General features: G+C 42.2%; 1 protein-coding gene across 1 annotated transcript in view; it reads left to right on the top strand.

Annotated features, from left to right (window-relative positions):
• The window catches only part of SLC4A8 (solute carrier family 4 member 8), a 94,105-nt gene extending 68,340 nt beyond the window's left edge, over positions 1 to 25,765 (top strand). The window contains exons 18-25 of the mRNA XM_080662911.1: positions 957 to 1,118; positions 1,911 to 2,162; positions 8,518 to 8,586; positions 9,675 to 9,848; positions 12,407 to 12,544; positions 16,756 to 16,847; positions 18,905 to 19,000; positions 20,082 to 25,765. Of these exons, the coding sequence (XP_080519037.1) occupies positions 957 to 1,118; positions 1,911 to 2,162; positions 8,518 to 8,586; positions 9,675 to 9,848; positions 12,407 to 12,544; positions 16,756 to 16,847; positions 18,905 to 19,000; positions 20,082 to 20,094 (996 nt within the window). The 3' untranslated portion in view covers positions 20,095 to 25,765. The remainder of the gene's footprint in view (positions 1 to 956; positions 1,119 to 1,910; positions 2,163 to 8,517; positions 8,587 to 9,674; positions 9,849 to 12,406; positions 12,545 to 16,755; positions 16,848 to 18,904; positions 19,001 to 20,081) is intronic.
• The last annotated feature ends 848 nt before the right edge of the window (positions 25,766 to 26,613 follow it).

Here is a 26,613-nt window from a genome sequence, read left to right as displayed (position 1 = left end):
CTGAGCAAGGTCATAGATTTCCTAAAGAGTTGCTGTACACTACAATAATGCGGAGTAGAACACAATGATGGGGTAGTTTCTGGAGTATGCATGAGGAACAGATGAGAGTTTTCTTTAAGTATTAGACATCCTATATAATAAAAGCACAATATGCAAATTGACCGAACAGCTGAATGACTGGTGGAACGACCAATTGCTATGATGTGCACTGACTACCATGGGACAGACGCTCAGCAAGGGAGCTATCCCCAGCCTGCAGGCCCCAGGCCAGCCAAGGCAGGTGCTAGCAGGGGGAGGGGGGAAGGAGGGCCCTCCCTGATTGTCCCGCCGGTCGCCCCACAGAAGGAGGCAGAGGGAGGCGACCCGTGGCAGTGGCAGGGGGCAGGGCTGGCGAGCGGCCTGCACTAGGCTGGCCAAGGAGGGTGCTAGTGGGGGCCCAGTCACCCGGCTGGTCACCCCACAGATCAGCCCTGATCGCCGGCTGGGCCTAGGGACCTTACCCATGCACGAATTTCGTGTATTGGCCCTTTAGTTATAAAATAATTATATCTGAGTGGAGTGCTTTGGTAGAAAGGAAAAAATGAAGAACCAAGAGTGTGGCAAAATGAAAGTTAGAAGTTCTTAAGTATGAGGTCAGGAAACATGATGCAGAATTGGATAGGCTGGCTTTAAATAGAATCACATAGAATGCCTTGAGTGTAACTGAAGATAAGGAAGCATATATGCACACAGGTAAGAGAACTGGGTAAGGGAAATGTGTAAAAGTCTGTCTTTCAAGTATATAGAGCTTATACTGGAAAAAAAAAGTTGCTGTATTCTTGCCTTTTTTTTTTTTTTAAAGGATTCTCATTCAGGAATAAAAGAGTTGTGGATATTGTGATTCAGTTTGATCTGTTTTGCCCTAATGACTATAGTTAACTTAAAATACAAAAATAAAACCTTGTTTTTTCCTTTAGCCAACAAGGGATGATCGAGGGTGGATTATTAGTCCCATTGGCCCCAATCCCTGGTGGACTGTGATAGCTGCAATTATCCCAGCTCTACTCTGCACTATCTTAATATTCATGGACCAGCAGATCACAGCTGTTATTATTAACAGGAAGGAACACAAGCTCAAGGTAACAAGAAATTCTGACCTAGAAGGATTAATGGCATCCTATTACATTTTTTAAAAAAATTTAGGGTAAATTCATTTAGACCAGGAACTGTAGTACCTGGATAAAAGAAGTCATGGAAGGAGCTCATAAGAGGTTTCTAGGGGTTTACAATTCCTAGAGTGGAGTACAATGGTATGATACAAAAGAAGCTTGGGCTCCACTACTCTCTATTCAAACCTATGGGGAAGCTGGACTGGCACAGTTCCTAGTGGTCCTTATATAGCCACATGCTCTGGGTCAGGCTTATCTTCCTGAGGTTCAGGTCAGGGCTTGGGCCACTGTTTCCTAGAGGCAGGTATTCTCCCATTGCTGTCTATTTCTGGGGTTTCTAGACTGAACCTTAAGCTCAAGGATCCTACAGAGGTAGGGTAAGTTCCAATGAATGTATTAGTGAGATGCTTAATGTGTTCATCTCTGTACTTTCCTTACTTAGAGTAGGCAACACAAATTTAGCAAGGATCTGGAACCCAATAAGGATATTTATCTTTAACCCCTATAATGTCTACCATCTAGAATGGTCAAGATGTGGCTTGATCTCTGGTTATTCTTCCAAGAAAGGATGAATAATTGAATGTGTGAGATGCAGAGTGAGATCTGGGGGCACTTGCATAAAGAATGGATATTGGCATGTTTTGGAAAAACTAAAGTTTCCCTTTTTTTTCTCTGTTCCCTCCAAACCAGAAGGGGCTGGAATACTCTTAGCTCACTGTTCTATGCCCAACTGATGGTGATGGAGACTCTATTTCCCTACAGAAAGGCTGTGGTTACCACCTGGACCTGCTAATGGTGGCCATCATGTTGGGTGTCTGCTCCATCATGGGCCTGCCCTGGTTTGTGGCTGCAACTGTCCTGTCCATCACACATGTGAACAGCCTCAAACTGGAATCTGAGTGCTCCGCTCCTGGAGAACAGCCCAAGTTCTTGGGCATCCGAGAACAGAGAGTGACAGGCCTTATGATTTTTGTGCTGATGGGCTGCTCAGTCTTCATGACAACTATATTAAAGGTAATCATTCATTTATTCATTAGGTAATATATTGAGTGCCTGTTTTGAAAATAAGAAATAGCATATTCTAATTGGATAAGGTATATAAGATGTGGTTAAGAAAGTTAAGTAAGGCCCTAACTGGTTTGGCTCAGTGGATAGAGCATCGGCCTGCGGACTGAAGGGTCGCAGGTTCAATTCCGATCAAGGGCATGTACCTTGGTTGTGGGCACATCCCCAGTAGGGGTGTGCAGGAGGCAGCTGATTGATGTTTCTCTCTCATCAATGTTTCTAACTCTCTATACCTCTCCCTTCGTCTCTGTAAAAAATCAATAAAAATACAAATTTTAAAAAAAGGAAGTTAATTAAGAAAACAAACAAGTCCTGGCTGGGTGGCTCAGTTGGTTGGCTGTAAGGACTGTGCACTAGAAGGTTGCCAGTTTGACTCCCAGTCAGGGTACAGCCCATCAGTGTTTCACTCTTATATTGATGTTTCTCTGTCTCCCTTCCTTTCTCTCTAAATATCAATTTTTAAAAATATTAAATAAAAACCAAAAGAAAACAAACATAATAATTAGAGAATATACGTGATAGAAGGAAATATATAGTGGTCTATGGTGCTATATAGAATTGCAGGGGTTCTGTTTTTTAGTTAGTGTCGTTGGAAAAGGCCTCTCTAAGGAGATGGTATTTAAGGCGAGATGGACAGTGGGAGATGGCATGGGGGAAAGGGAGAAAAGCAGTCTAGTCAGACTCTTAGGTGGGAAAGAATTATATATGTTCTAGGAAACATCATGACCATATGGCTCAAGGATGTTGAGTCAAGACAAAACAGTGAAATGAGATCGAAGAGTGAGCAGAGACAGATCATGCAGGGCCTTGTTGACACTAGTAAAGGTAAACTTTAAAGGGTTTTAACAGGAGAGGGACATGATCCATTTTGTATTTTTAAAAGATTACTCTAGCTCCGTGGTCAGCAAACTGCGGCTCGCGAGCCACATGCGGCTCTTTGGCCCCTTGAGTGTGGCTCTTCCACAAAATACCACGACCTGGCGAGTCTATTTTGAAGAAGTGGCATTAGAAGAAGTTTAAGTTTAAAAAATTTGGCTCTCAAAAGAAATTTCAATCGTTGTACTGTTGATACTTGGCTCTGTTGACTAATGAGTTTGCCGACCACTGCTCTAGCTGATGATTAGAGACTAAATTTTAGGGATAGGGAAAAATAGAAGTAGAGAAACCAGTGAGGCTATTACAGGTAAGAGATTATGGTGATTTGGCTAAGGAAGTTGGTAGTAGGGATGGATAAAAGGCATGGCTTCTGTGTATTTTTGAGATAGATCCAAAGGTCTTGCTGGATATAGAATGGGGTGAGGAAAATGGAAAAGTCAAAATGTTTGCTAGGTTTCTGACTTGACTACCTGGGTGGAGAGTGATGGCATTTAAGTGGCAATGCCTTAACCATATGCATGTTGTTAGGTTCTAGAGCCTCTTCCATCTTTTTTAAAATATATTTTTATTGACTTAAGAGAGAGGAAGGGAGAAGGAGAGAGATAGAAACATCAATGATGAGAGAAGGTCATCAGTTGGCTGCTTCCTGAATGCCCACCACCAGGGATTGAGCCCACAACCGGGGCACGTGCCTTACCTGGAATTGAACCCTGACCTCCTGGTTTATAGGTTGAAGCTCAATAAACCACACTGGCCAGGCGCCTCTTCCATCTTTGTCAAGGGTAGTGCTAACCTTCTCTCCTTTCATACAACACTGAGAGTGATGGCATTTAAGATAGAGAAGACTGCCTGATGGAGGAAGTGATTTCGTCAGAGGCAAGGCTGTGGCCACATTTGGGATAAGATGTTCAGGAAGCATCTGAGTGAAGAGGCTAGAGGAGGGTTCTGAACTAAAAACATAAATGTGGGCGTCAACAGCACATAGGTGGTATTGACAGCCAAGGGAGTAGGTGAGATCTCTCAGTGAGAAGGGTAAATATAAGAGAGAAGTAGGAGCAGAGAGAAGAGCAGAATATAAGGCGCTCCATATTTAGAAGTTGGGTAGAGGAGGAGACAGCAACAGAGACTCTGAAGGAGCTGCCAGAGGTAGGGAAACCAGGAGGGTGTAGTGTCAAGGATGCCATGTGAGGGGAATGTTTCAAACAGGAGGGATTAGTTAGAAACTGTCTAGAAAGATGAAGACTACACAAAGACCATTGGATTTGACCGCACAGAGGCCTAATGTGACTTGACAAGAGCAGATACAGTAGGAAAATAGGGCAGAAGCTGAGTTACAGGGACTAAAGAGTAAATAGGAGGTGAGGAAGAAAAGAGTGCAAGCAGACAGCTCTTTCAAGAGGTTTTTCTATGAAGTGGAACAGAAAAATGGGCAGTGGCTGGTGTGAGATGTGGGGTTAAAAGGGGATTTTTGGAAAGTTGGAAGATAACTTAAATATGAGAAAATATGTTTTTGTGTGGGTGGAAGGCCTGCATCTGGGAAAAATGGGGTGAAAGGGGACCTCTGTGGCCATATCTCCAGGCCTCAACCATTGTGGAGGGATCGGGCCTAACCGGCAGTTGGACATCCCCCAAGGGGAATCGGATTGGAGAGGGTGCAGGCCAGGTTGAGAGACACCTCCTGCCCCATGCAAAAATTTCGTGCATCGGGCCTCTAGTAGGGAATATAATTAATATTGTAATAACTATTTATAGTGCAGGTGGGCACTTGAATTATCAGAAAGAACACTTTGTAACCTATATGAATTTTTATCTGCTGTGCTATATAACTAAAGCTAATAGAAAGTGTTGAATGCAAACTGTAATAAAAAATAAAATAAGAGGTATCAGTTTTATAAAAGAGGGAGTATGTGTCCAATAATGAACTATCAGAAAGAGAAATTAAGAAAACAATCCCATTTACAATTGCATAAAAAAATACTTAGGAGTAAATTTAACCAAGAAAGTAAAAGACCTGTCCTTGGAAAATTATAAGACATTGAAGAAGATACAAATAAATGGAAACATATACTGGCACTCTAGGGTAGGAAGAATTAACATTGTTAAAATGTTCACACTACCCAAAGCAATCTATAGATTCTGTGCAATCCCTATCAAAATAACAATGGCATTTTTCACAGAACTAGAACAAATAATGCAAAAATTTATATGGAACCAAAAAAGGCCCTGAAATAGCCACAGCAATCTTGAAAAAGGAGAAAAAAGTTGGAGTTACCATGCTACTTGACATCAAACTATATTACAAGACTATAGTAATCAAAACAGCATTGGTATAAAAACAGGCCTATAGATCAGTGGAACAGAAGAGAGTCCACAAATGAACCTACTCCTATATGGTCAATATATTACAAAGGAGGCAAGAATATACAATGTGGTCCTGGCCAGTGTGGCTCAGTTGGCTGAGGGTCGTCCCATCTGAGGGGCGCGTAGGAGGCAGCCAATCAATGATTTCCTCCCTTCCTCCCTCCCTCTGTCTTTCCCTTTCCCTTTCTTTCTCTCTAAAATCAATAAACATATTTACAAAAAAAGTATATACAATGGGGTAAAGACAGTCTATTCAATAAATGGTATTTGTAACATTGGACAGATACAAGCAAAAAATGAAAGTAGACCACCTTCTTACACCATATACAAGAATAAACTCAAAATGGATGAGAGACTTAAATGTAAGACTCGAAACCATCAAGCTCCTAGAAGAAAAAATAGGCGATAAACACTCTGATATTTCTCTTAGTAATACTTTTTCTGATATATCTTCTCAGATAAAGGAAACAAAAGAAAAAAATAAACAAATGGGACTATAGCAAAGTAAAAAGTTTTTACACCGCAGAGGAAACAATTAACAAAATGAAAAGACAACCTACTGAATGGAAAGAGATATTTGCCAATGATACATCCCATAAAGGGTTAATATTCAAAATTTATAAAGAACTCATAAAACTCAACAACAAAAAAAAACAACACACAATCCAATTAAAAATGGATCTGTATGTCCTTTTTAGACAGACATAGGAAAAAATGCTCAGTGCACTGATCATCAGGGAAATGCAAATTAAAATCACAATGGGATACCAATTCACACCTATCAGAATGGCTAGCACCAGTAAATCAACAAACAACAAATATTGGTGAGGATGTGGAGAAAGGGAACACTCTTGCAATGTTGGGGGAATGTAGATTGGTGCAGCAGCTGTGGAAAACAATATGGAGGGGCCTCAAAAAAGTGAATATGAAACTGCATTATGTCCCAGTGATTCCACTTCTGAGTATATATTTGAAGAACTCTAAAACACTTATTTGAAAAGATATATGCACTCCTATTTCATTGCAGTGTTATTTACAATAGCCAAGATAAAGAAGCAACCCAAGTTCCCATCAATAGATGAGTGGATAAAAAAGTGGTGGGACATATATATAATGGAATCTTTCTTGGCCATAAAAATGAATGAAATCTTACCATTTGCATCAGTATAGATGGACCTAAAGGGTATTATGCTAAGCAAAATAAGTCAGACAGAGAAAGACTAATATGATATGATTTCACTTATATATATAGAATCTAAAGAACAAAATAAATGAGCAAATAAAACAGAAATAGACTCATAGATACAGAGAATAAACTGAGCATTGCCAAATGGGTGGAGGTTGGAGAGGGCAGGGAGAAAAAGCTGAAGGTATTAAGAAGTACTAAATGGGAGTTACAAAATAGTCATGGGGGTATAAAAGTACAGCATAGGGAATATAGTCAATAATATTATAATAACTATATATGCTATATATGGTGCCAGATGGGTACTAGAATTATCAAGGGGATCACTTCATAAATTATATAATTGTCTAACCACTATTCTGTAAACCTGAAACTAATCCTATCTAATAAAAGAGTAATATGCAAATTAACCATCACTCTGCCACGCCCACCAGCCAATCAGGAGCAAGTATGCAAATTAACCCAATCAAGATGGCTGCGGCCACAGAGCGAGCAGGAGGCTTGGGTTTCCCCGGCGATGGAGGAAGCCAAGCTTTCCGCACACCCTGGCTGGCCTAGGCCTCCACTCAAGGCTACAAAGTTTCAATTATAGAAGATAGATAAATCCCAGATACCAGGGCCTCCACTTGGGTTGCCGGGGGGCATGGCCGGCCTGCAAACCACCACAGGCCCCTCGCCCAGGCTGCCCCACGCTCCAAGGGAACCCCCACCTGATCCGGGACACCCTTTAGGGCAAACCAGCTGGCCCCCACCCATGCACCAGGCCTCTATCCTCCTATATAATAAAAGAGTAATATGCAAATTGACCATCACTCCAACACACAAGATGGCTGCCCCCATGTGGTCAAAGATGGCTGCTCCCATGTGGACACAAGATGGCCAGCAGGGGAGGGCAGTTGGGAGGGACCAAGCCTGCAAGGAAGGGCAGTTGTGGGCAATCAGGCCAGCAGGGGAAGGCAGTTGGGAGGGACCAGGCCTGCAAGGAAGGTCAGTTGGGGGTGATCAAGCCTGAAGGGGAGGGCAGTTAGGGGTGACCAAGCCGGCAGAGGAGGGAAGTTGGGGGCGACCAGGCCTGCAGGGAAGGGCAGTTGTGGGGGACCCAGGCCTGCAGGCGAGAGCAGTTGGGGGTGACCAGGCCTGCAGGGGAGGGCATTTAGGGGCAAACAGTCTGCCAGGGGAGCAGTTAGGCATCAATCAGGCTGGCAGGGGAGTGGTTAGGGGGTGATCAGGCTGGCAGGCAGAAGTGGTTAGGGGCAATCAGGAAGGCAGGCAGGTGAGCAGTTGGGAGCCAGCAGTCCTGGATTGTGAGAGGGATGTCCGACTGCCCGTTTAGGCCTGATCCTACTGGGACTGGGCCTAAACAGTCAGTCGGACATCCCTCAAGGGGTCCCAGTTTGGAGAGGGTGCGGGCTGGGCTGAGGGACACCCTCTCCCCGCCCCCATGCATGAACCCCGTGCATGAATTTCATGCACTGGGCCTCTAGTATAAAATAATATTGACTGTCAACTGTTATTAAAAAATAACATTTAAAAAATGAAAAAAAATACACTTTTCCTCTCATACTAGTAAAAAAAAAAAAAAAAGGTGTGTGTGTGTCCCCACAGAGGAGAAAGAGCCAAATATGGTTAAGAAATGAGGCCTATGATTTAACCAGGACCATATTACACTTATGTGTAATCATTTCATTTCAGAACAAAGGAGTTTTTATCATAGGTTGTTTTGCCTCTACTTCTACATCTTGAAAAGGCAGCAGAAACGAATGTAATGTTTATGTTGTGATTTTGTGACTTTACTTCCCCCTTGGAGATTTAAAAGTTGTTACAGTCTTAAGTGTGCTGATACCAAGTGTAATCTCTGGTCTTTCTGCCCTTTGTGTTCAGTTCATCCCGATGCCGGTACTCTATGGAGTCTTCCTCTACATGGGAGTCTCTTCACTACAGGGAATTCAGGTACCATATGGCTCAGCCAGGGCAATGTCTTCTCACTGTGCGCTCACTTGTCCTGACCGGGGTGGGAGGGGGAGACAGCTCCAGCACAAATTAGTTCTTGAGAAACTTTTCCCTAGTCTTGCTGGTTAAGCTATTTTGACATTTCTTTGGACTTTGGGCAAAATACAACCATGTTGGCATGAGGGTACAGGGACTTACAGAGTAGCCTGGCTTGATGTCATGGTTCCAGTAATTTGTTATAGTTTTCAACAGACAATTATTAGGCACACATTAAATAATAGGTGCTTTGTCAGATGCTGGCCAAGAACCACACATGGACAGTGCTAGGCTAAAGTGTGAGCGAGGGGTTTAACTGGGGGCACTTTGGTAAAGAGATTGGGGCATAGTGGGAGCTGCTCCAGGTAAGCAAATAGTACTTCCTGGCACTCTGCCCTTTCCCATCTACCAGCTAATCCCTCTGAATCCTTCGAACATAGAAACGCATGAGCTCGTCACTGATTACCGCAGGTGAGACAATGACGTAGCTGCTTCTACTATTGGTGGCTGGTTCCTCTTTGTTTTTATGAAATGTCCAGTGGTCATTCTCATATACTGAATTGTAATACGACTGTGGACAGGTTATTTAATCTCTCTGGGCCTTTTTTTTTTTTTGCATTTTATAATATAAGAATAGTCGTACTTTCTATATCCAGAATGTTATGTTTCATTTTATATTTTTACTATAAGTAATAATGAGAATCTGCAAACTCCTCCAATAGCCAAAAAGAGATTTGGTTTTGATAATAGAAAGATGCAATTGCCTTATTTTATTTTCAACACTCCCTGAGAAAGAGCTTTTTTAGGTCCACAGTGTGGGGAGGAAAAAGGAATTTGAACCTAGAATTTAAAAAGGTGAATTTTAAATTTGACACTGTCACTTACCAACCTTGGCCAAATTGCCTCTTCTGAGACTTGGTTTCCATTTCTGTCCAGTGGAAATGGTTATTGCCTGCCTTTCAGAGCAGGTGATGTAAGAGACATGAATTTGCCTAAGAAGTTTCTGACCCAGAGAAACCTCCTGAAAATAAATGCCAGTCCCCTTCTTTCAGTTCTTTGATCGGCTGAAGCTCTTCGGGATGCCTGCAAAGCATCAGCCAGATTTCATTTACCTCCGGCACGTGCCGCTACGCAAAGTGCACCTCTTCACTCTCATCCAGCTGACTTGCCTGGTCTTGCTCTGGGTCATCAAGGCATCGCCAGCCGCCATTGTCTTTCCAATGATGGTGAGTTTTAAAAAATTATTACTTATTTTTAAAATTGTGATAAAATATACATAACATAAAATTTACCATCTTAATTTTTAAGTACATTCACATTGCCACCATGCACCTCCAGAACTTTTTTCATCTTGCACAACTGAAACTCTGTACCCATTAAACAATAACTCCCCATTCCTTTCTCCCACTAGCCCTTGGTAACCACCATTCTACTCTCTGTCTCTGCATTTGACTACTCTAGGTACCTCATCTGAGTGGAATCCTGTAGTATTTGTCCTTGTGTGATTTGTTTATTTCACTCATAACGTCTTCAAGATTCATCCATGTTGTAACATGTGTCAGAATTTCCTTCCTTTTAAAAAAATGATTCCATTATGATATAGACCACATTTTGTTTATTCATTTGTCAATAGACACTTGGATTGCTTCCACCTTTTGGCTATTGTGAACAATAATTTGACTATGTGAATAATGATAACAGGAAACAAATGCCTGTTTGTGTCCCTGCTTTCAGTTCTTTTGGGTAAATAGCAAGAAGTGGGATTTCTGGGTCATATGGTACTTGCTGGTTCGACCTCCAGTGGCAGCGGGCGGGCGGGGGTGGGGGGGGGCGCGGCATGCAGGAGGCAGCCAATTAATGATTCTCTCTCATCACTGATGTTTCTATCTCTCCCTCTCCCTTCCTCTCTAAAATCAATAAAAATATATCTTTAAAAAAGTAACAGCCATCCTAATGGGTGTGAAGTGGTATCTCATTGTAGTTTTTATTGTATTTCCCTAATGACTAGTGATGTTGAGCATTTTTTCATGTGCTTATTGGCTATTTGTATATTTTATTTGGAGAAATGCCTATTCAAATTCTTTGCCCATTTTTTAATTGGGTTTTTTGTTTTTTTAGGAGTTCTTTATAAAATCTGGATATTAATACCTATTGATGGTGAGGTTTTGTGTTTTGGTTGGTCTTTGTAGGAGCAGCATTATTTTGGGGACCTTGAGGTGTGGGTACATGTGTGTAACAGTTTGCCATGTTTATTTTCCAGGCTACCGATCTGCCTGTTCTCTCTTCCTTCTTCCCTCCCCCACCTTACTTTCTTTTGTGAATCTGACATGGAAAGGATTCTTCATGTTTGCAATAATTTGCATATTACTTCAAAGCATAGAGTTCCAATTTATAATTTAATGCAATTAGAAGTTTCTGAAGTGGTAGAAATGCACTGTTTTGAGCCACTGGGAGAGAGGAAGAGGTTGTCTAACACTAAGTGTCTGGGACAGTCTTGGGAAGCTGAACTGTGTGTGGTGCAGGTGACAAGCTGTTTTCTAAATCTAGGGTGGTGATGAAATTCTTGCCACCTGACTGTTTCATTGCCTCCTCTTGATGCCTTCTCTCTGGCTCCCTCTGTCATGAGGAAGCTGAGAATTCAGTGGGCTGTGTGAAAGTTAATTAAAGGGTGGGCCTCTAGAGAGAAAAGGCAATGTTTGGTACTTGTTAGGTACTTTTGAACTCTGTCTTACTGAGAGAATATTCAAGGGTTAGGAAACTGGAGGGGGTCTCTTTCTCTCTAGTCTCCTAGATGTATCCTCTCCTGATGGGCTTCTCAATTTTGCCAGAATATCTGTAGGGTTCTGCATTTGGGTGTTATGTTCAGGGGTTGAGTGTTTGGTTAAAAAAGTAGCAAATTCCTGACAACTCCTGGAAGGGATACTATCAATTTTGGATCGATTGGGAAAATAGTCAGAGAAATTCAGGAGAAATGTGGTTGAATTTCATAAGCTCGATTTGCCTCATTCTTTGTCCAGCCACCAGAGGTAGCTGGTGAACCTCATTCAATCCAGGCAGGTCATTCTGGGTTATTTGTTCTCCTCTGGCTGAAGTGGCCCTTATGGGAAAAAATGGAGCAGCAAATGAGGCACCCTGAGCTGTTTCTATTAAGGCGATTAGCTGTCAGATTTTAGGCAAGTTACTTTCTCTCCCTGGACCTCAGTTTTCCATTTATAAAATGACTATCAGACCAGACCAGAGCACAAAGACAAAAACCTACTACAGATCATGAAGCAGGGCATAAAGCAAGGATTTTCTGGGGAAAACGCATAGGCAAAGGATTGGCGGGAATCCAGATAGTCCTTCAAGGTCCCCTCACCCCATGGTGAGTATGCTTAGGCTGTGCTGGACCCACTGTGGCCATGTTCCCCATGCTTCCTGCTGCCCTTCCTGCTGGCCCAAGCCAGGGAAAGTAGCTCTTAGGGCCATCTACAAATGAAGAGTTTTCTCTTCTTAATGAGGGAATTAAATTAATTGCTCTCCAACCTATTCCTCTCTCCCAGTGGCTCAAAACAGTGCATATTTACCACTTTAGACACTTCTGAAAGTTAAGTAAAATATTGTATATAAAACACTTATCTTAGTTTCTGGTACAAAGAGGACAGTCAATTTAAGGCAACTATAAAGATTATTATGAGTTTGATTTTGCATGAAATGTCCTATTCTGCTGTGAAAATAAGTTTGTGCTTTTAACAATCAGGAAGTAAATGAGTCCCTTTAATTCACTTTTTAAACTTTTCTTCAGGTTTTGGCCTTGGTCTTTGTCAGGAAAGTCATGGATCTCTGTTTCTCTAAGCGAGAGCTGAGCTGGTTAGATGATCTCATGCCTGAAAGCAAAAAGAAGAAGTTGGATGATGCCAAAAAGAAGGCCAAGGAGGAAGAGGTCAGAGTTCTTACACCAACTGTACACTTTGGGGCAGCCTCAAATTACAGGACATAGGAAGGGCCACATGAAAAGTCAGCATGTCTGGAATCCCAAGTGTCATGTTTAGGAGCTGGGAAGATTCCTCCAGAGCTGTTCTCAGCTGAGAAAGGATTAAGGACTCTTGTCCCTCTCTTCTTCATTTTTGGATTGGATAACCAGTTGTTTTTTTCTTTGCTTATCTAGTCTATTCACCAGGTTCACACTTAGAATATAAACATAGAATCTGCTCTTATATCAGATCTAATGGGTCATGTTCTCCCGAAAGGTCTAATTTGACAAGTATACAAAACCCATTGTTTTCTGAGAGTATTTGTTATGTACCTAATTGCAGAGGATGTTGTGGTTGGCACCATGCAAAGATAACTTGCATAGGACTTTCTGTCCTTCCTCATTTCCCTTAGCACTTGCCATCTGCCACCCACACAGTGGACCCTCCATCAGTGGACTCTACATGCAAAGAATGGATATGTAACAAAATGAAAATACCAGACCAAGAACTGAGTGAGTGGGAAAGTGTTTCCAAGTACAGTTAGTGCCTGAAATAGTGTCCTTGGCAAAGCCTTTTAAAGGACTTTTTTAAAAAAAATACCTTGAATTTTTAAAATCTTTTATTTTTTCCCCACTTTTATTGAGATATAATTGACATATAGCATTGTATAAGTTTAAGGTATCCTATATAATAAAACCCTAATATGCAAATTAACCAAACGCTGGTCACTATGACATGCACTGACCACTGGGGGCAGACGCTCAATGCAGGAGCTGCCCCCTGGTAGTCAGTGCGCTCCCACAGGGGGAGCGCCGCTCAGCTAGAAGCTGGCTTGTGGCTGGCAAGTGCCACCCCCACTTCCGCGGCAGTGCTAAGGATCCCTTGGGGGGATGTGCACCTGAAGCTGACAGGCAGACATCCCCTGAGGGGTCCCAGACTGCAAAAGGGCGCAGGCTGGGCTGAGGGACCCCCGAGTGCACGAATGTCGTGCCCTGAGCCTTTAGTACTATATAATGATTTCATATATGGGTACATTGCAAAATAACTGCCACAATAGCATTAGTTAACACATCCATCACATAGTCACAATTATTTGTTATGGTGAGAACTTTTAAATCTACTCTCATAGCAATTTTCAAATATACAATTTTTAAGTATTGTTAAATATAGTCACCATGCTGTACATTATATCCCCAGAAAAATTTATTCATCTTATAACTGAAAGCCTGTACACTTTGACTACCTTCACCCATTTCCCTTACCCCACCTCCAACCCCTGGTAACCACCAATGTGTTCTGTTTCTGTGACTCCAGTTTTTTTAGATTCCACATATAAGAGAGATTATACAGTATTTGTCTTTCTCTGTCTGACTTATTTCACTTAGCATAGTGCCCTCAAGATTCATTCACATTGTTGCAAACGGCAGGATTTCCTTTTATGGCTAAATAATATTCCAGTGTGTGTGTGTGTGTGTGTGTGTGTGTGTGTGTGTGTGTGTGTGTGTGTGTAATAAACTTTATCCACTCATCCATTAATGGGCACTTAGGTTGTTTCCATATCTTAGCTATTGGAAATAATGTTGCAATAAACATGGGGGCACAGCTATCACTTAGAGATAGTGATTTCATTTCCTTTGACTATATACCCAGAAGTAGAATTGTTGGATCATATGGTAGTTCTATTTTTAATTTTTTAAAGAACCTCCATACTGTTTTCCATAGTGGCTGTACCAATTTATATTCCCACCAACAGTGTACAAGGGTTCCCTTTTTTTTTTTTTTTACATCTTTGCCAGCACTTGTTATCTTTTGGCAATAGTTAAGGCAAGAAGAGGTGATGGTGGCTTAGGCTAAGGGAGAGTTGGTGAAAATGGCTGGATTGGGGACTTATTTTGAAGATAGAGCTGACAGGTTTTGCTAATTATAGTGAGGATGGGTAGGAGAGGAATGAAGGACAAGACTTAGATTTTTGGAGGAACAATTAGATGAATGGCTGTGCTATTTATTAAGATGGGGAAGACCTAGGAATAGCAGGTTTGAGAGGAAAATCAAGGGATGCCTTTTGGATGTTAAGTATAAGGTGGCTAGTAAACATTATATTCTTACTTTACAAAAATTCTTTATAAAATTATTTTAAAAACTAAATCAAATGAAAAAAATGAAGATTTCACCCCAAAAATTTCATGTTAGCATTCAACATTTATGGTCATTTCTTTATGTTCTCTTTAAATCCTTAACATAGTTTTCATATAAGTGTAATAATTGTATATTTCAGGGGGGGGCTATTATATATTCTGATTTCCCCCCTTACCTTGATTTTATGACACTCTCATGTTTCTGTGTGTCCATACAGTAAATATATTTGATTCTTTTTTGTGGTTGTTAATCCTTATGCGAGGATATTTTTTCCATTGATTTTTAGAGAGTGGAAGGGAGGTAAGGAGGGAGACACACACACATACTCACACACACACACACACACACACACACACACACAAACATCGATTGATTGCCTCTTGCGTGCACCCCACCTGAGGCTGGGAATAAAACCTGCAACCCCAGGTATGTGTCCTTGACTGGGAATCAAACCCGCGATCCTCCATCATGCGGGCTGATGCCTTAACCACTGAGAAACACCGACAAGGGCTCCTATTTATTCTTTTTTTTTTTAATTTTAAAAAATACATTTTATTGATTTTTTACAGAGAGGAAGGGAGAGGGATAGAGAGTTAGAAACATCGATGAGAGAGAAACATCGATCAGCTGCCTCCTGCACACCTCCTACTGGGGATATGCCCGCAACCAAGGTACATGCCCTTGACTGGAATCGAACCTGGGACCTTTCAGTCAGCAGGCCGGTGCTCTATCCACTGAGCCAAACCGATTAGGGCTATTTATTCTTTTAATGGCTGCATAATTCTTATATAATAAAAAGGTAATATGCAAATCAACTGAACGACAGAACAACCGGAACGCCCATGGCCCCTCACCCCGATGGTCCCTGCCCTCGAGGGGGCCCCCCAACCCTGATCGGGGACGGGGCTGGCCAGCAAACTGCTGGCGGCCCCTCGCCCCGTCTGGCTCTGCCCACGGCCCCTCGCTCCAGCCAGCCTGCCCTCGATGGCCCCCATAGGGGGCGGGCCAGCTGGATCCCACCAGTGCATAAATTTGGGCACCCAGCCTCTAGTATTCTATAATATTTTTATCTAATAATTAATGTAAATATTCTTCCTTTGTTAAAGTTTATAGTTGTTTTAGGTTTTATTTTTAATTATACTAATTAAACATCTTTGTACACATTTTTCTCTATAATTATTTCCTTTGTATTAATTACATTGTTTCTAAGAAAACATTTTATTATGGAACATTTTAAACATATACAAAAGTAGAAAGAATATTCAGTATTAATATTTCTCCCAATTGCCTTATTATTATTTTAATAACTAGAGGCCTGGTGCATGAATTTGTGCATGGGTGGGATCCCTTGGCCTGGCCAGCAATCGGGGCACATCGGGGCCATCTCCACCCCAATGATTGGGGCCGATCGGGGCCAGCCACCTAGGGGGAGGGACCACAGGAGGTTGGCTGACGGCAGGAGGTTGGCTGTGGGAGACACTGACCACCAGGGGGCAGCTCCTGCATTGAGCGTCTGCCCCCTCATGATCAGTGTGTGTCATAGCGATGGGTCAACCGGTCATAGCAGTTGCTTAGGCTTTTATATATATATAGATATGTTTGAATTGGGATCGAAATATCCATATATTGCAATTAGTTGATATGTTTCTTAAATCTCTTTAGGAATTACCCTTCTTTTTAATTTTTGTTGAAGAAATTGGGTCTTTGACCTATAGGGTTTCCCACCATTTAGATTTTATTAAATGTGTCCTTGGTATCATTTAACATGTTTGTTTGTCCCCTGTGTTTCCAGGAAATTGATAGTTTAAATCATCAGAGTCAGGATTTTTAAAAAAATACTATTCCATAGTTATAAATATTTAGTTGTCTCTCTTTTTGTGATGAGTCAAATGTAGGAAAGAACATAATTATACCTTTTTTTATAGTAAATGTGAGAAAAATTAGGTAGAAATTACAGTGACAGAAAAAATGGACTTGTGTAGACTTATGGTTTTACTTGATACTTTTACTTTACAAGATATAATAATGTCTTCTTTTTTTCCAGGAGGCCGAGAAAATGATAGAAATGGAGAGAGACAAGTTCCCCTTAGAGAGCAGGAAGTTACTAAGTAGTACTGGAAAGAACAACAGTTTCAGGTAGAATAACAAGATGTTGACTATTTTGATTGTTCTGTAAATGTTCTGGCTTTGTGTGTGTGTGTGTGTCTCAGGTAGGGTCACAGTTGTAGTTGCTGGCATAAAAAGCCAACACTCAGCCTCCCTGTTTGAAAATGTGGAAACACCTTTTCCTTTCATGGTTTACTGAGGACAAGCCTTGTGTGATGCACTAGACTAGTGCTGGGAATCACGAGGAGGACAGAGCTGAGGGAGCCCATGCACTGAGCGTCTCCTCTGTGCCAGGACTGCGCTAAAAGATTTACTACTGTATGTGCACTCATTTAACCTTTACAACTTTCTGCTCTAAGTCTCATTATCCACATTTGTACAGTGAAGAAGCCGGGGCTTGGAGGGTTTTAGGTAATTTGCCCAAGGTCACAATGCTGCTAAGTAGGAAGTTTAAGATTCAAACCCTGGTCTTTGCACTCCGCAACCCAGTGTTTCTTCTGCCTTCCTCTGCTACTTTTCAAAGATGAATAGGATGTGGTCTTTGTTTTCAGAGAGCTCTCAGCCTGGTGGGCATGAAATTCTCACAGTTAGGCGAGCCTTTTGGGATGGGCAGGAACAGCCCATTCCAGCTTGGCTCATGACATTTACACTCCTGTGAACTGAACTGGGATCACAAAAATTCCTTCCTTCTGCCAGTGATATCAGCCCCTTTCTCTATTGAAGCTCTTGCTCACCACAAGTCACAGGAAGCTAAACGGGTCCATTTGTGGTTTCATTCCTGGCATTTTGTTTCCACTCTGGAAGAGAGATACGCAGCTGAAAGAAGCCCAGAGGTCAAGAAGGGGCAGAAAAGGAAGAGAAGGGATCTGGGTCATCTAGATCCTGGATAATTTATTGCTGAATCATTGAATTCATTGTGTTTATACAGAGGGGGAAATGAGGAAAGTCTTTTCTTTGAACATTTAAAAAATTTTAAATATATTTATTTTTGACAAATAAAAATAGTACATATTTAAGGTGTACAATGTGATATTTTGATGTATATATTGTGAAATGATTACTACAGTCAAACTAACATATGCATCACCTCCTGTAGTTAGCATTATGTTCTGTGGTGAGAATACTTGAGATCCACTTTCTTAGCACATTTCAGATGTACAATACGTTATTGTTAATTGTGCTCACCATGGTGTGCATGGTCTTCAGAATTTATTTATCTTATAACTGAAAGTTGGCATTCTTTGATCAACATCTTCCCTTTCCCCCTCTCCCAGCCTCTTGTAATCACCGTTCTACTCTCTGGTACTATGAGTTTGACTTTTTTTTTTAACTGATTCCAGAAGAATGGAGTCTTTGGACCTTAATAAACTTTCTAGAAGGTTGTTCTAGAAGGAGCCATAGGCTTTGAATTCTTTGGCAGCAAAGTAGGAGCAATGTTCCTCCTCTATTAGGATACTGCCTGCTTTCTTAGCCTTTTGAAGGAGACCGTTTGGCTTGTAGAAAACTTCAGAGGACTCTGGGGTTCTAGGAAACCAAGGACTGGATTCAAGGTCTTGATTCTCCACTTACTGACATTTGACCTTGGATGGTCAATTAGCCCTGGAAGCTTTGGTTTCTGTGTCTTCAAATAAGAATGTTAATAATCTCTGAATCTGTGATAGTTAAGATAATATAAAAGTCTTTTGTTAACTACAAATGAAAAACATTTGGCCAAGTAAGTGAGAAAATGAATGAAGCTTGCTTAGCCCTGTGGCTGGTATAGCCAACCCTCAGTAAGTGGGAGCTGATGCTGCCACCATTGGCATTATAGCACCAACATCAGCTTCCCCCGAGGGGCCTCGCGAAGGAGTGCAGAATTGTGGGGGCAGGACTGGCTACCACCTGGCACACCAGCTCAGCCCTCAGCAGCCAGCACCTTATAGGTCACCTTGCCTCTCTACCTCCTGACCATCTGGATCCCAGTCCTCCTAAGAGCTGTTAGCTGCACTCCTTCAGACCTCATCTTTTCCCTTTTGGTGGTCATTATAGACTGAGATATGTATCTTATTTGTATGTCTGACATTTACTGTCCTAAGTGTTCATTTCAGATGTGACCCCTCTGAGATTAATATATCTGATGAAATGCCTAAAACCACAGTCTGGAAAGCTCTCAGTATGAACCCTGGAAATACAAAGGAAAAGAGGTAAAGAGAACTATAATTGCTGATTTTTACTTATTTCTGGCTTTTAAAAATAGCAGTCATGTTGCAAGTAAAAGATATTTTATTCGTAAAATTGAATTTGTCTAACAAATATCCCTTCTAGGCCTGCTACTAACCCCAAGAAGCCTAAGAAAGTAAAAATGTTTTCTAACTATTTGAATAGATATGCTCTTTTGAGCTGAACGTTTATACAGGTCCAAAGTCAGGATGGAATTATTTGGGGATGTAAATTTGCTTTATCTATTTAGTTCCCTTAATCTTCTTTCTAGTCCCCATTTCAAAATCTATAGAGCATTTCTCTGGTTACTGCAACCACACAAATTGGGAAATTGCTAAAATATTTAGATAGTGTTGATAGTATTGATACAATTCCATAATGAGAATTATTGCCAAGTAAAGATTTTAAAATATTGAATTGCAGATGTTTTCTTATTTTGGAAACTAAATTCTATGTATCACTTGCCAATAGCATAGATCAAATGTAATCAGGTTAATGAAGAAACTGGAAGGTCTTGAGGTGTCTTTGCCTACAGTGAGGTAGGCTATGCACCCAAATGGAATAATTTAGTCCAAACACCATTTAGGTTTAAGTAGGCAGATAGCTGAAGGGAAGCTCTTAGGTTTTATTAACTTTTCTAGTTAATAATAAAAAAAAGCAGTAGGGCAGCAATGAGACCTGGCTTAGTTATTCTTCCATGTGCAATCTGGTGGGCCACTGTTTCTGGCTCTCAGTTTACTGGGCAGGAAAATGGGAATAGTACTGACTGTTGCACTCAGAAGGCTGCTCTGAGGAGAAACTGGTTATTTCTTAATCGAGTGGGTTAAAATAAATCTGTGCTGAATGTGGGTGAAATATAGAATCTTGTTTCCTTCAGAGGAAAATCCAGGCAGCTGTTGAAATGTATAACGCATATGGGTATTTTTAGTTGAAAATTAGTCTGCTTATAAATGGACTTAAAATATAGCCAGATCCAAATTGTGGTGACATCTTCAAAAGTATTGTGTTAAAAGCAGGAATGAATCATGTGTTCCCTTTTTGTCTAATTGTAACACTTTTATTCAGTCTCTTCAACTAGAAGTCTTTGCCGGATGGAAGATTTGGGCCATAAGATGCCTCAGGGAAGTTCTGGTTACAGAGAAGATGGCAAATTTCTCAGAGAAGAAGCAAGACCCAGTCTGGCCCTGTCCTGGGTCACGTCCAAGCCATGCCGAAGCATTCAGTTATCATGGTGTGTGTTGGAGGGCATCCAGTTGTCCCCATGCCAGCAGCCAGATGGAAACGTGGAAGCAGAAGACCACCTCCTGTTGGTACTTCTCCTCTTCCTTCTCTTTCTCTTCAAAACTGCCACTACTGAAGACCCAGCTTCCCATCTTCCTGACATTTTCTCTGAAACTCTCTGCTGGCCTGCCAAGCCATATGGATCTGTGCTGCCATTGAGGATTCCGTTAATGAGGTTCCTTTTCCTAAAGGATGGGGTGGCGAAGTGGGATCAGAGCAGAGAGAAAAGGGAAGGCTCTCTAGTCCCATAGTATCTGTGGGCTCCTAGGCAGCCCTGGGCTTGGTTGGAATGCCTGCTCTAGGGGATGCTGGTCAACTCAGAGGTTGTCAGGAGGGTTGGCTACCAGGAGAGTCAGTGGCCTGGGCATTGGCAGTGCCCATCACTGTAGCCAGAAGACGCCTCTGACCTGGGTGCACCTTTATTGTTCCCTAGTAGCAGTTTGCATAACTCAGCAAGAACCTTGGATGATGAAAGAGCCAAGAAGGGCATTAGAGTTGTTTAGCTTAGACAGGAAAAGGCTTGGGGGGAAATCAATAATGAGACGTGAGGGTGAGTAGCTTCTCTTGGCTTCATTGAGGAGAGAGTTAGAGACTGAACTTAAATTGCTATAGAAAGATTTCATTTAGACACTAGGAAGGACTTCCTAAGCTGAAAATTTGTCATAGTGTCTGCTTTCTAAATACTTGGGAAAGGTTTGATAATAGTTGTGAGTGGAAAGGAAGATAAGGTGTTTTTATTGGCCATGTTGTAGAAACATCCATGTCTTGCTACTCTCTCTTGAGAACACATTTGATTGCATTCCTGGAGATGTCCAAGTGCTTATGTAATGTCTCCTTAGCTGCCTTAGTAGTGAACCATCATCACCTCAATGGATCCAAGTCACCTTTCGCCATGTGGTTTCTTCATCATCATGGATTTCTGTTGGTTGATAAATGTTCTGGCTCTCAGATCTAAAAAGCCATATTGGGAAATGAACTGTAAGTGGTAAAATTAATTTTGTATTTAGTTTACAACTATGTTTATAGTTTTTCCTCTTCTCTGTTACAATGAATATCAATGGTTTGGGCTCCAGTGTGTATAGATCTTCCCTTCCTTTGTGCACAGAATGTGACTAGCAAGCATGTCAACACCCAAGGAATCCAATCATATTAGTTTTCCAATTGGAAAATCTTTGTATAGTGGGATGTTCCCTCAGTGTGCTCACCTTTCCATAGGTGAAGCAATGGCTACATACCTTAATGGGATTTTGCAATTCCTTAGGCTTTTAAATATATTAGTGTATTCTAGGCTTACTCTAAGGACCTTTGATATTAAAGGAATCCTGCAGTTCTTTCATATTTTTCCTAACTCTTAGAGCCACAGTTATTTTAATACACAGATGATTTTCAAAATATTTAACAACTGGCATAGGATGGACACCATCCACTCAGAATGGACGCCTGCTGTAAACAAGCAATATGTGTGATCTGTCAGCTGAACGGCACGCTGCTTTCAAATGCTAAAATGATATCCCTTTGAGTTGTGGGAATTGTTCCTGGTTTTTCTGATTTTCTACTTACAAGGAAGCCTCAACTTCCTTTCATGTGGTGCAGACAGGAATAGTATTTCTTTGAACTACACGGGCACTAAAATCTTTGTGAGCCATCGCTTCACATTTGTCATTTACATTTACCTACCTAATTTAGAAGAATCAAAAGGCAACCTGTCAAAGAGAAAAGCTTTCCTGCTAGCTTACCCTGTTCCTCTCTGGCTGCTTCCTGGAGCTCGCCTTCTTTTTCACCTTTGTTTTCGGAGAATATGCCTATCTACGCTGTCCCTCCATCTTGCCCCTCGCATCTTCACCTGCCACCTCTGTGTAGGGAAGCTGGTGACTGCTTCACCTATTCCCTGGCCTCAGCGTGGTTGTAAGAAATATAACAGGGAAAGCCCTTCGTGCAATGAAACTGGGTGACAATATCACTCAGAAAAATCTCTCTTCTAATACACTGATGTCTTGTGATACTTTGTGTCTGCTCGGCTTCCCCGGAGTAGGGAACCTGCCTTTGTTAACTGTGCAGAGCAGTGATCGGACCACGGTGCACTTTGGAGTCCCAAACCAAACCCTCCCAGGTTACTGAGCCTTAGGGACTTAGCTGCTTTAAGGCTGAGGCAATGCTGTAGGCCACTAGGTTTTTCTCAGACAGTAGCCAGACTCATTTCTGCTACCTGTCTCTTCTGTTTCTCAGCTCCACCAAACAATCTCAGTCCTGGCTGCTTCCTTGGCTCAGGTCTGTGGCTGGTGACTGGGGTAGCAGAGTCAAGCTGGGCTGTGTGTGGAATAGGAAACTGGGAGTGGAGGTGAAGCAGCAACAACGTGTGTGTGTGTGTGTGCGTGTGTGTGCGTGTGTGTGCATGTGTGTGTGTGTGCGCGCGCGCATATGCATATGTGCTTATCCGTAAGCTTTCATTGCTGCTATTAGTCAGTCTGTGCAACCTAATCTGTGGGGATATCAAAACAATATGATCATTCCCCATCTATGGATTCCCCTCTCAGACTTCTCCAATGGATAGCTCAGGGACAAACATGCTGATTAGTCTGTAGAGAAACTGACTTAGGGTTGGGAAGCAAGGCAGGTAGTTATGAGTCCCATGCCCTGGTGTTTGGGCCAGAGAAGCAGTCACCTCTTTTATGACAAGGGCAGATTTCAGTTGAGTGTTGGTAGGCCAATGGGCTGGTAGTACAGAGGCCCGGGATTTAAGAAAGAGATAGCGAGTGTAATCTTGGTTCTAAGATGGAAGGAAGAACTGGCATTGCTAAGAGGGTGTGCTACTTCCTAGCCCATGACTTCTAGGGAGGGTCTGGAGAGAAGGTGAAGACCAGCAGAAATATGCTGTGTAGTTGTCAAATACATTTGATTGCATAAAATGCAGGCTAGCTCTTTGAGGCTATATATGATTTCAGACTTCTGATGATGGGATAATCAGGAGATATGATCTTTATCACATACAGCTCCTATCCCTGTCTCCTTATTCAGAGAAATTTGCCTTTAGGATAGAGGGGTAGTGAGCCATACATTTCCCAAAGACGGTGTGAACATTTGCTATTTCTCTTTGTCTGGGACGACTGGCTTTTAAATTAGTAAAAAATGTTTTGTTTTTTTTTTAAAAAAAATATGTTTCTGTTGATTTTAGAGAGAGAGGAAGGGAGAGGGAGAAAGAGGAAAAGTAACATTGATGCAAGAGAGAAACATCTATTGGTTGTGTCCTGCACACACCCCAACCAGGGACGGAACCTGCAACCTGGGCATGTGCCCTGACCAGGACACAGGACGATGCTTAACCAACTGAGCCACACTGGCCAGTCATAAATGTTTGGTAAAATCTGGTACGTGCTAAGTCTCGGGCTTGGTTGATGTCTCAGGCTATGACCACTGTGACCTTCAAGAGGTCTGTGATTCTAGGAATCTGTGGTTTCTAGTCATCCCCAACAGACAATTCCCAGTTCCACGTTACTTTCTACCTACTCAGCTCCAGACTCTCCTTTTAGTAGAGGAGTCAGCAATTCTCCCTGAATCTTCTCCATTGATTTCAGTGTCCATGTTCTGAGACGCCATGATTTCCTGAAGCATAGGAGGAGACTTGACCCTAGGTCCCCTAGCTCTCCTTATAACGTGCATCAGAAGTACTATCCAGGATGTGTCTCTGCTACTTTACCAGCTTCTCTAAATTTCTTCTTTTGTAAGAGAGTTAGCACCTTCTTCTAGGACTTCAACAGTGTTTGCTAGTTAGCTACTGCATTTTCCTTGGACTTCTCAGCTTTCCAAGTCACATCCGGGCAGGACGTTCAGGAGCCCTGCAGTGAACGTTCTTTCGGTTGTAGCTGTCGGGCCTCCCTTGAGGTAGGAGGTCTTCCTGCGGGCCGTGGCTGGCCAGATCATCCAAGTTCTACCCCTTTTACTAACTCACCTTTTTCAAGCATCCTTTCTGTCTTTTCCTCAGTCTTTCAAGTTCTCCTTGGAGAGAAGAAGTTCTTGGTAAGAGGTTCTAAAAACCACCACCAGTTTTGGGGCTGGTGAGAGAGGTGAGGAGGTTTGGGGCTTCTTGCAAAGGGGACATCATGGTTGTTTTTCTTATTTAGGATGAGGGATTATGGATTCTCAAGCTTTCAGGCTCATCCATATTTCAGTATAAATAGAAAAAGACATTCTGAAACCAAGTAGAAGTGATTTTTTCTACTAAACCTATTCTTTATGATTCTTCTTTAAAAAAATTTATTGATTGATTCTAGAGAGAGAGGAAGGGTAAGAGAGAGTGAGAGAAAGAGAAAACCCTCAATTTGTTGTTCCACTTATTTATGCATTCATTGGTTGCTTCTTGTAAGTGCCCTGACTGGGGATTGAGCCCACAACCTTGCGTATTAGGATGATACTAAATCAACTTAGTTACCCGTCCAGGGCTTTTCTTTATGGTTCTTGGTACCCTTGGTCTCGTATATGAATGGACAGTTGACTCAGTTAACATTTCTTTACCTGAAAGGAGGCTAATTTCATAACCAAAAGAGGTGTGGAGTCATGCTACCCATCACCGCTTGAAACATGAAAAGAGGAAAGGAGAATTCTGTGCATCTTTTCAGTAGGAAAATCCAGAAGGTGGAATGATTCATCCATAGGCATAATTCTTGTGGGAGATTCTGTGCTCAAAGGGAATGGAATGGTTTCTAACCCTTCTGAAAAGGAATAACATTCTTCTTAAACCTAACCCACGTTCGGCTCCGGAGAATACAGAGCTTTGTCTTCTAGCTGATGGCATTAATATTTCCTGAGGGAGAGCACCCACCCCCGGCCCTGTTCTGAGCCCAGCCGAAATCAGAGCTAGGGCTTCTCTTAGCAGGTTTGCAATTGACGCCAACACACAGGTTTCGCACACAAGCAGGAATGTTGGAAACAGAAGTAGCAAACTGAATGTGCCATTACTCCTTTTGCAAAAGAGGCCAAAATCCTCCTCCTCACTCCTTTCTCCCCTGTTCACTCCTCCCAGATGACGAGCCTCCCTCTTGTTTACCTGTATTTGTCTGTGTGGTGGTTAGATATGGCTGCCCTCCCAAACTAAGGGTGTCTGGTGGAGAGCAGAGCAACCTTCCCATGGGAGGGGACAACTTGAGGTGCTGGTACATTTCCCTGTTTTCTATGTCCTTCTTTCTAGTAGGTTTCATGTAGAGATAGAGATATTTTTGTTTTAGAGATTCCAAAGTATATATTTTTAGTGTAAGAAATGTACCCTCTCCACACTCCGTGGTGTAAATAGAACCAGGAATCATATGTCTTTGTGATAACCCCATAGCAATCTGTGGCAGGACTAGGACCCCTCTCCCTTACCACCAAGTCTCACAGTCCGTCTGGGACCCAGGGGAGGTGGTGCGACGCCTAGGCCTGCCCAGACTTTCCTGTGCTCAGTGGGCGAGAAATAAAGTCTGTGTAAACTGCTCACACCTGTGGTGTTCTTTGAGTCAACCAAGGGGATGAGTCAATGCTGAACCAACCTCAGAACTTGTGAAGAAGAGTTCGAAAGGGGTGAGGGGAAGATGTGGTGTGTCTGTGGAATGTGCCTTGGGAGGGGCCTGGGCCTCCTAGGGGCAGAGCCATGGATCGCTTAGACTTACGTTTGGGTCGGGGGATGGGACAGTATGAAAAGAAAGCTCATTTTGGAGATGCAACCAGGCTGATGAGAGGAATTGCTAATATCTAAGAACTCTCCACTGCTTAGAAATTCAGATTTTAAAAATTTGCTGTCTCTAGAATTTTGGGTTAGGGTTAGGGATCAAACCTGCAACCTAGGTATGTGCCCTGACCAGGAATTGAACCCGTCACCTTTTAGTGTATGGGACAGCACTCTGACCAACTGACCCACACCAGCCAGGGTGCAACCATTTTTTTTTTAATGAATGGCCAAGGGAGGTAGTGATCACTCCTGATCAATCCTGGAAAACTTTTCTCAGGAAGAACTTGAGGACTCATTGTTAAGATGTAAAGAACTCAAGCACTAATCAGATATTTGGGAACCTGAGTAAATCCCTGCCAGTGGCCAAATTGTTTCATCATAACCCACTGCACCCCTCTGCATCCCTTGGCTCGGGGGAACCACGGTTCCCCGGTACCTTACTCTGGTCAGACCACAGATGTGCTCTCTGAGTGGTCTGCACAGCTGCTGGAAGAACAAGCCCGAAGCATGCCCTTAGGAGGAACATTTGAAGAAAAAGAAAATGGGGAAGAGACTCAGGGAGCCCGGGCAGCTGGGTTTATCACATCATTATCCTCAAAACTCATCGTTTGAGCACCC

This window comes from Plecotus auritus (assembly GCF_963455305.1).
Source record: "Plecotus auritus genome assembly, chromosome: 3".
In the NCBI taxonomy this organism is placed as follows: domain Eukaryota; kingdom Metazoa; phylum Chordata; class Mammalia; order Chiroptera; family Vespertilionidae; genus Plecotus; species Plecotus auritus.
The sequence above is the reverse complement of the archived record's forward strand: the minus strand, read 5'-3'. Positions and strand labels throughout refer to the sequence as shown.